At 40.7% G+C, this 10,354-nt stretch overlaps 1 protein-coding gene across 2 annotated transcripts in view; it reads left to right on the top strand.

Moving 5' to 3' along the window:
* Window positions 1-9,675, top strand: part of LOC310737930 (phospholipase B1, membrane-associated) — a 10,237-nt gene extending 562 nt beyond the window's left edge. Inside the window, exons 4-16 of one of the 2 annotated variants that reach the window (XM_083562704.1) lie at window positions 476-534; window positions 700-767; window positions 1,057-1,100; window positions 2,899-3,019; window positions 3,142-3,193; window positions 3,322-3,402; window positions 5,137-5,202; window positions 6,268-6,359; window positions 6,483-6,564; window positions 7,315-7,416; window positions 7,668-7,763; window positions 8,813-8,884; window positions 8,971-9,675. In XM_083562704.1, the coding sequence (XP_083418830.1) occupies window positions 476-534; window positions 700-767; window positions 1,057-1,100; window positions 2,899-3,019; window positions 3,142-3,193; window positions 3,322-3,402; window positions 5,137-5,202; window positions 6,268-6,359; window positions 6,483-6,564; window positions 7,315-7,416; window positions 7,668-7,763; window positions 8,813-8,884; window positions 8,971-9,090 (1,055 nt within the window). In that variant the 3' untranslated portion in view covers window positions 9,091-9,675. Of the gene's footprint in view, window positions 1-475; window positions 535-699; window positions 768-1,056; window positions 1,101-2,898; window positions 3,020-3,141; window positions 3,194-3,321; window positions 3,403-5,136; window positions 5,203-6,267; window positions 6,360-6,482; window positions 6,565-7,314; window positions 7,417-7,648; window positions 7,764-8,812; window positions 8,885-8,970 lie in introns of those variants that run through there. The other variant, XM_083562705.1, reaches the window with a different exon arrangement.
* The last annotated feature ends 679 nt before the right edge of the window (window positions 9,676-10,354 follow it).

The raw sequence follows: 10,354 nt of genomic DNA, 5'->3' as shown, positions 1-10,354 counted from the left end.
ACACACGTGTGTCTCAGTGCCTTCTGAGCAGTTACTGAGCACCGCAAGCAGGTTGGAGTTTCTATCTGTTAGAAACTAAATGTTATAGTTTATTGTAATATTTATATTAAAAGTTTATATTATTGTGCATTATTGTTATTCTATATTTCTATTGTTGTTGTTGTTGTTGTTATTATTTAAAATGTTTATTATAATATAAATATTAATATTAATATTATTAAACATTATTTAAATAATATTTAATTATAGATTTATTTTTTTATTTGTCTTTTTATTTAGTTATTAAATATTTGTTGCTGACCTGAAGATGTTTGGTAGCTAGAAAGCTTTTCATTTGTTTGTTTGTTAGTTATTGTTTGTTTGTTTGTTTGTTTGTGTTTAGCAGTAATTAACAATGCTTTTTGATTGGTGTGTGTGTGTGTGTGTGTGTGTGTGTGTGTGTGTGTGTGTGTGTGTGTGTGTGTGTGTAAAACAGTTGAGGTTGTGAAAGCAGCTGATATTAAGGTGATTGCAGCTCTGGGAGATTCTCTAACGGTGAGTGAGATCTTTTACTTCCTGTACACACCCAGCAAGATGGGAAGTGGGTGTGGCCTTTTCTTTATTCTCGACCAATCAGATTGCAGTGCTGCATAGCATCGTGTGTGTAGTGACGGTGATGCAGAAGGCTGCTGATGTTGTGTGTTCGCTGTATGATTGCAGACGGCCATTGGTGCAAACGCCACCACGTTGCTGGGAATCCCCATCGAGTTCAGACACGTCTCATGGAGGTAACCCCACCAACATCTCTCACACACACACACACACACACACACACACACACACACACACACACATCAACCTGCTCTGCACAGGTTTCCAAACTCTCAGGTTTGGGGTGGAGGGGCATGTACTTTTATATTACAGTTTATTTACCTTAAATATATTCTTAAGTTTTGAGGTGAGGGTGTACAAACTTTTGCACACAGCTTTGTACTCGATTTGAAGAGAACCATTTGCACTGTGGTCACATGACTCGTCCTGAACACTAACATCTTTTGTCCTTTATACCTGGTACAGCATCGGCGGCTACGGAACCTTCCAGAACGTCATCACACTCGCCAGTATGTCCTACTGACCCCGCATCCAGCATTTCTCCACCACACACACATTTACATACACACACATACAGTACGAGTTAAACGTTTGGACAAACAAAAGCGTGTTAAATAACCCAGAATATGTTTAATATTTTTGATTCTCCACAGGAGGCTCCTTCTTCATTGATGAAGCTTTGCACACTCTCAGCATTTTTATCAATCAGCCTCATGAGGTGGTCATCTGGAATAATTTAGCAACAATTCTGAGAAGTTCACAGACCTGTTGAGTGCTTGTTTGCTGCTTGTAATGTGATGCAGCAGTCCATCACTCTGATTCTTGGACAAATAGCTTTTACAGAACCTAGACGTGTGTTTGGGGGCGTTGTCCTGTTGGAATGATGGATTGATGGCATGTTGCTACAAAATGCTGTGGTAGCCATGCTGGTTAAATGTATCCTCAATTTTGACTAAATCTTCAACAGTGTCTCAAGTAAAGCACCTTCACAAAACCACAGCTCCTCCTCCATGCTTTACAGTGGCAACCACACATTCAAGACCCGTCTGTTTACCCTCTGTACGTCTAACCAAGACAATGTGCTTAGAAAAAAACCTCAAATTTGGACTCTTCAGACCAAATTACATCTTGTGTCAATTTCTTGTGTTTTTTGTTCCAAAGTCTCTTCTGCTCGTTCTTCTTCTGAAGTAATGTTTTTTTTTATTGCAATTTGACCATGGAGGCCTGACTCCTCTCACACGGTTTCCTCTGAACAGTGCATGTTGAAATATCTACTTCTTGAACTTGAGCATTCGTGTAAATCAGCGGCTGGTAATTTTAATAAAATTATCCTCTGCAGCAGAGGTAGCATTTGGTCATTTTTCCCTGGAGTGGTCCTTATGAGAGCCTCTTTCATCATAGCATTTGTTGATTTTGTAGCGCTTGGAGATTCATTTGAAGTTTTTGAGATGTTTGAAATTATTGATCTTTTTTCTTTCCTTTTCTGAGTGTTTCTTGCCATATTATTGATTTGTACAGTAGTTGTAGTAGCACTAATGGGACTATTGACTCTGTACTCACACTTTCCTCTGCACAAGACAAATAATGATCTAAAGCACATTAAGAAGGCAAGAAATGCTGAAAACAAACTCTTGATAAGACACACCTATGAACTGAAACCCATTCGAGATGATGACCTCGTGAATCTGATGAGAGAACGCCACGAGTTTCCTGAGCTGCATCAAAGGTACATGGAGCAACTTTGGACAATCTAAAATATAAAACATATTCTGGGTTCTTTAACACATGTTTGTTTACTGCATAATTCCACACATAAGAAGGTTCTCTACATCTGCCTCTTTCAAACCAACTACCTGCATGTCTTCCTTCACCACATCCATAAACCTTCTCCTTGTTCTTCCTCTTTTCCTCCTTCCTGGTGGCTCCATCCTTAGCATTCTCCTACTGATATACCCCATGTCCCTCCTCTGCACATGTCCAAACCATCTCAGCATCTTCAGCTCTGCTACCTCCAGCTCCACCTCCTGACATTTACTTAATGCCACTGTCTCTAATCCATACAACATCTCAGGTCTCACCACAGTCCTATAAACTTTCCCTTTCACTCTCACAGATACTCTTCTATCACAAATCACTCCTGCTATCACTCTTCTTCACCCACTCCACCCTGCCTGCACTCTTTTCTTCATTTCTCTAACACACTCTCCATCATTTCTGTTCTATCATTCAGAAGAACCTTTTCTGTGTACTTTATGTCAAAAAGATTGTGTGCATGTGTGTGCCTGTGTGTGTGTGTGTGTGTTTCAGACATCCTCAGACTGTTTAACCCCGATCTAGTGGGTCCGGCTCGGAGCAGAACCGTACATGGAACCCCGGCTCCGTTTAGTGACACGGGTCTGAACTTGGCAGTGACGGGACACAACACCTTGTAGGTATCAGAGTAGGGTTCTGTTACAGCACGGGTGTAAAACTAAATTACATTCTCCTGTGTGTGTGTGTGTGTGTGTGTGTGTGTGTGTGTGTGTGTGTGTGTGTGTGTGTGTGTGTAAGTAATCTCCCCGGACAAACTCGCCATTTGATCGACACCCTGAAGACATTAGAGGTGAGATCCCACGATCTGCAGGGAACCGTGTGAGAACTGGAGTGCTCATGATGATCTGCTCTTACATCACTATTTAATTTCTGTACATATTTGCTTACGAAACTTCACGACTGTGTTTTTATCTCCAGGATATTAACTTTGACGAGGATTGGAAACTGCTGACGGTCCTCATCGGCATGAACGATATCTGTGATTACTGCAAGGACAAGGTGTGTTGTTCCAGTGACCTCATGTCCAGTGTAGATTGATAACAGTGTAATATATACTGTATATATAGGTGTGAGGTCTTACAGGAGGTTAGTGCAGGATGTGGAGGTGAAGGTTAGAATGGTGCAAGGTCTCGCACCTCGCCGTGGATTACCATCATATACCTTGTTCACTTCCCAGCACTGAGGAGTTCAAGCTGTTATTGATGTCTGCAGAGTGAAATGGACTGAATGGATCAAAAGAACTTCATTTTCATTACGCATTTTATATACACAGAGTTACAGCTAGAAATCTGCTGCTCCTAATCAGACCCAGAGATAAAGTAGTGCCATCAGATTACATTTATTTACATTAGAGAGAGAGAGAAGGGGGGGGGGGGGGTCATCTGTCCAGCTTCGCTAATGAGAATGAAGATTTCGGAGTGAACTCCTGATGCTGTTTTTCCCTACATTTTTCATTTAAAGGTGAAAAAGGTCTCAAGATGTTTATCAAGTCACTATATTCACTACATGTATAACTCTTTTAGAAAACTGGGGTCAGAGCATGGGTTCATTCACGATACAGAGTCCCTGTAGCACACAGGGTTGAGGGCCTTGCTCAGGGGCCCAACAGTGGCAGCTTGGCAGTGCTTGACCTTCAATCCCATACCTTCTGATCAGTAACTGCAGGGCTTCAACTATTAAGCCACATGAACATGAAGAAATGTGTACAATAGCTGTAGATAGAACTGGATGTTACTATGGATACATGTGATTATAATCAGCACATTCGTTTAAAACACTGATTCAACTGACAAACGCAAACTACCCGTGTGTTTAACACTCTGAAACTCACACCTGATCACAATCCAAACCTGAACACCCTCCACCAATCACAATCCACTATTCACACCTGAACTCCTTCCACCAATCACAATCCACTATTTACACCTGAACTCCTTCCACCAATCACAATCCAAACCTGAACTCCTTCCACCAATCACAATCCACTATTTACACCTGAACTCCTTCCACCAATCACAATCCAAACCTGAACACCCTCCACCAATCACAATCCACTATTCACACCTGAACTCCTTCCAGCCAATCACAATCCACTATTCACACCTGAACTCCTTCCAGCCAATCACAATCCACTATTCACACCTGAACTCCTTCCAGCCAATCACAATCCACTATTCACACCTGAACTCTTTCCAGCCAATCACAATCCACTATTCACACCTGAACTCCTTCCAGCCAATCACAATCCACTATTCACACCTGAACTCTTTTCAACAATCACAATCCACTATTCACACCTGAACTCCTTCCAGCCAATCACAATCCACTATTCACACCTGAACTCCTTCCAGCCAATCACAATCCACTATTCACACCTGAACTCTTTCCAGCCAATCACAATCCACTATTCACACCTGAACTCCTTCCAGCCAATCACAATCCACTATTCACACCTGAACTCCTTCCAGCCAATCACAATCCACTATTCACACCTGAACTCTTTCCAGCCAATCACAATCCACTATTCACACCTGAACTCCTTCCAGCCAATCACAATCCACTATTCACACCTGAACTCTTTCCAGCCAATCACAATCCACTATTCACACCTGAACTCTTTTCAACAATCACAATCTAGTATTTTATATATATAGAATATTGTATAATGTATATTGTTATTTAAACTCCAGCTACAGTGTGTGATTCTGTTTCCATTCCTTGGTTTTCACACAGTCCCGGTTTTCAGTGGAGAACTTCATCCACTACATGAGCACGTCCTTGGAGATGCTGATGAACGAGGTAGAAAAATAACACTCCGTATTTACGCATGAGTAGATTGAACTGGATTTGTAGACAGAACAGAAATCAGGTTTAACACGGCTGAATATGAACCCGTTCAGGGTTTGTAATAAATACACAATGCAGAAGGTTCTGGAAGAATCTGGAAATGGTTGTTTGCTCTAAAGAAGTTTTTCTGCCTTCTTTGTGCTTGAAGGTATAAATCCACTGTCATTAAAGATCATGGGCAAGGTTCTTCTAAATGATTTCACAAAAAGAATTGAGGTTTGGTTCCTCAAGAACCTTTCACTGAGGAACCTTTAACACTTTTGCACCTTTTAAGGAACATGTAAGATGTAAATGAGCTCCTGATCGAATTTACTGTAAATGAATGTAAACCTCTGGAACACCAGAGATGCTCTACCATCCAGGACCAGGATATGGAAGAGTTGCCATGTTGAACTTTTTAGCATCTATAGATACGACACTGTATTATTTATTGTGTTTTGCTCTTTAATATCCATATTTACATACAGCACTATTTGGTACTAATGGACATTGGAAGATTAATTACTATTTTATTATTCTTTTTGAATAATGTGTTTCTCATGTATTGTGATGTTACACGGCTCCATGTTTCTCACCCTATGATTATCTATACGTTTGTTAAATGAGTCACATGTCTTGGTTTCGGTATTTTTTCTGACCTCAGCCATCTTGTTATGCCTAATACCCTTCTGCTCATTGAGTGTGGAGTTTTGGCATCTTCTGTGATGCACTTCTCCTCACCTGGCTGTTTGCTGTGATGTATGGCAGGCCTGGAGTCTTTGGGTTTTCACAGTTTGTCAGTGACTAAATCCTAGAGGTTTCCTATTATTTTATATAGGGCAATTTATTGCCCATTACCCATAATTCCTGGTGGATTTCAGGGTGCATTGGCATGATTTATTGCCCACTCTGTATGAATAGATGTTAGAGTATTCTGAGCGGAATTCCTGGAATTGACCAGAGGTGGCGCCAAACATTTGTCTAATAATTATAATCATTTGTTACAATTTTCTGTCGCATTTCTTCATTTGTGTTTAGGTTCCTCGCATGATCGTGAACGTGGTCCAGATTTTACCAATGGAGCCTCTAAGGGAGGTGCAGAAGCCCACGCCTGGCTGTCTGCTTCAGAGGTTCCTCACACGCATTCCACCGACACCACAGTCTGTTTAGATCTTCATCACAATGGATGGTCGTTTTTCTTTCAGTTCTTTTTTAAGTGTTTATACACAACTGTGTACCATTCTCCTCCTAAGGTCCTTCTGCTCGTGTCTGGTAAAACCAGCCTCAGATTCTTCTGATCTTAAAGAGCTGATTGAGATCAACCTCCAGTTCCAGGTGAGAAGATCATGTGGCTTGCTATTTTTGCATTTTAGATCGTTGAGATCCGAGATGAAGGTGTACTGGATTATGGGATTTAAGTAAGTGTGTGTAAACAGTTCAGATTTTTTTTTATAGGTCCATCTTCTCAGCATAAAGCACACCGCTCCTGCAATGTCGTAAAAGTACTAATCCCCTGTTTAAATTCAATTTACAACAGTAAGTTATCAAGGAAGTTCAAGAACCAGCATTTATCTTTAGCCCCGCTCTCAAATCTCTAGTTCAGAAATGCACACTAAATACTGCATTCTGGTAGAGGGTGCCATTACTTTTTTGTATTTTTGTTGAACAGCATGGTCTGTGCTGACGCTTGTCTTGGACTAATTAACGTGCAGCAAAACACATCGTCTTGTTGCCTGGGAAACCATCCAAGCTAAAATCATGGGTGTAGAAAACCTCCATAGCTGAAAACATCTCATAGAAACCTTCACTGTTCTCCATGTTTAGCTGAATTACTGAGGTAGACTGGATCGGGTGGGGGCAGGGCACAGGGCGGGGCAGGGACATGTTTTCAACGCTATTGGCTGTTAGTGTTTCACAATTTCTAGAGCATTTAATGATATGTGAATGGTGGATCTTTCTGATATTCTGAACTTCACTCTTCACTCATGGTATTTGAAGAAGCAGATTCTTCTTCTTCTTTATCATCACTTTCTTTTTCTTCTCCTTTTTCATTATTATTTATTATGTATTTATTGTGTCCTTCAGAGAGCCCTGGAGCAGCTTCTCCATACCGACCGCTTCTTCAAAAGCGACTTCGCCGTGGTTCTTCAGCCGTTCCTGAAGCACGCAGATCCTCCACGACTTCCTGTAAGACTTCGTCTCGGTTGCGTGTTTTTAACCTCAAGAACAAAAATTGCAGTTACTATGCAACCAGGAAATGTAGACGATAAGCTAATTAATGCTAATGGATTAGCTAGCTAGGCGCTAGGTTGATGTTTGTTATTTGATGTGTAGATGATCTGATCATTGAGTTTCCATATTGATTTAAAGACACTTCCTGAGTAGTCACTCGTGTGTGTGTGTGTGGGATGTAACGAAGTCTCTTTACTTCTGGGAAGAACGGGAAGATTGACATGAGCTTCTTCACCCTGGACTGTTTCCACTTCACCATTAAAGGACATGAAGAGTTGGCCAAGGGTCTGTGGAACAACATGGTGAGTTCTGCATTGGAAAGATGTTTCTGAGACGTGTAACAAAAGTTCCCCATTTATATGAACTTCATGCATAAGTGATTTGAAGTTAAAGTTTTTATTTCTGTAGCTTTTATTCACAATGAACATCGTTTTAAAGCAGCTTTAAAGAATGTAAGAATTACAGAACAAAATTTACAAACCTGAGCAGACTGGGGAGAGGAAAAAGTTCTTTAGATGGTACGAGGAAGAAACCTTGAAAGGAACCGGACCTCATGCTCATCTGGGTGACACCAAGAGTGTTGTAAGAAAAGATGATGAGGACGACGATGATCGTAATGAAGAGGAAGTTTAGAACTTTTAAATCTAAAAGTGTAGTCAATGAGTAGAGGTACACTTTTGCCTTCTCTGGCTTCCCCAGCAGGTTGGGATGGGGTATTGTTTAAATCGTTTTGTACCACTTTTGATTCGAGATGGTCGTTGATGCCCTCGCTGCTGCTCCCAGACTGATTAAATTAAGATTAAGATTGATCTTTCTGAAATTCTTAACAAACTCCATAACTTTTCGTGGATAAGCTAATTCTGATATAACATGGGGTTGTAATGTCCTTTCTACAGTCTTATACAGTCAGTTGGAGTTGTGGAGCCCAGGAGCTCTTGAGCAACTCGTAAATAAGCTCAACATCTGAGATTCGACACCAATTCCTCCATGCCAGATCCTTTAAATGTTCAATGCTGGAGAAACAACAAGTGTAGAAGGTTCATTTGACTATTCATTAAAAAATTGTTTATCCTTAAAGTCCAATTTCTGAAGTGGATGGCATTCCGAGCCGGTACGTCTCTAGATGGCTCGGGACCCTTGTGAGGTCGGCATGTTCTCTTTGAAGGTCTGAATAATGGCGGCCACATTAGCAGCTCTCACAATGGGAGCAGGATATTATAATAGTATCAGATCCTGACGCTGATCCACTGACCAACGTTTTATTCGTATGGAAAATAATCCCGTCCCAATAGAGCTTCAGGCATTTAGGAGATACCTTCTGACTCATTTTCTTCTTTTTATCCCATCCCAGTTCCAGCCTGAAGAGGAGAAGTTTCTGGTGGACAGTTTTTCCACTCCGATTCAGCTCATGTGTCCTCCAGTGGTAAATCTTCTGTTTTAATCACATAAAAAACGCGTTCTTCATCCGTCATTGGCATCACGCTCACGTCTCCCTTCTCTGTGTTCTAGGAGCATCCGTACATCTACACCAAACCGAGCGCTGTGAGGAGTGACTCCTTCATATGGGCAGGACCTTCACTCCTCATGCTCCTCTTCCTCTTCACTCTCAAGTCTTTCCTGTCCTTCTGATCTTCTCGTTCATTGACTCCTACTAGTCCAGCACACCTTCACTTATTACACCTTCACTTATAACAGATTATCAATGACTCCAGTCCATCAGGAACCAAAACGAGGACATAAAAGGTGTTATTCATAAGTATTGGCACACATTTATGTAATTTCCAGGCACATGTAGCTTTTCTCTCATATCGGTCGCTGTATGTCTGATCAAAAGCAGGGGATTTCAGGTTCTTATCAAAGCAGAGAAGACAGGACATATGTGAGGATGTTGAGGCCAAACTAAAACCTTCTCTGATGAACTGAGGGGACGTGACAGAGAGGAGAAAATCTGAGCGTTCCCACAGGTTTAAAGCAAAGATTTCATTGTTCATCAAAGTTTTCATACTGTTCTTCATTGTTCATGTTGGTCTATCTGTGGTCAACGTCATCAACACCACCTTTCTGGATGTCTCATAGATGACTGTGTTCCTGGGCGGAGTCTCGGCATCGTACAGCCACAATGCATTCTGGGATAATGAGATTATGAGCAAGTGAAACTGTTATTTTTTAAAATGTTTTGAGATTGATGAAATGTGATTCTGCTAATAAACACCAATGAAAGTTCTAGCGTATGTTTCCTGTAGTCGGGGGACACAATCGCTAACTGTCGCATCAATGACGGGAAAACGTAACGAATCGGCACCAATCACGTGGCACGTGATATTACAGTAGAAACACATTCACTAGGTTTCATTTGTATTTAGTTTTAGTTTTATATGTTTAATATACTGGGGAAATAATTATTTGATCCACTGCTAATTTTTTGTAAATTTACACTAATCAAAGAAATGAACAATCGAGAAATTTTATGGCAGGTTGATTTTAACATAGAGACAGAATATAAAAAATATCCAGAAAAAAATCTATTATTATATATAAATTAATTAGTATTTAATTGAGTGAAATAAGTATTTGTTTTTTTTGTACCAATCAGCAAGAATTCTGACTCCTACACACCAAAATGAATCCTGCACCTTTAAGAAAGAACTTGTAATATCAATTAATTATGTGTATAAAAGACACCAGTCACAGAATCAACCTCCTCCATTCAAACCTCTCCACCATCATGGGAAAGACCAAAGAGCTGCTAAAGGACGTCAGGGACGAGATTGTAGATCTGCACAAGGCTGGAATGGGCTTCAAGACTATCAGTAAGAAGCTTGCTGAGCAAGAGACCACTGTTGGCATGATAATTTGAAAATGGACGAAATACAAGAGAAGTCAATCGCCCTCG

Source organism: Silurus aristotelis (assembly GCF_946808225.1).
Source record: "Silurus aristotelis genome assembly, chromosome: 15".
NCBI lineage: Eukaryota > Metazoa > Chordata > Actinopteri > Siluriformes > Siluridae > Silurus > Silurus aristotelis.
Note: the sequence above shows the minus strand (reverse complement) of the source record. Positions and strands in the feature narration are given on the sequence as shown.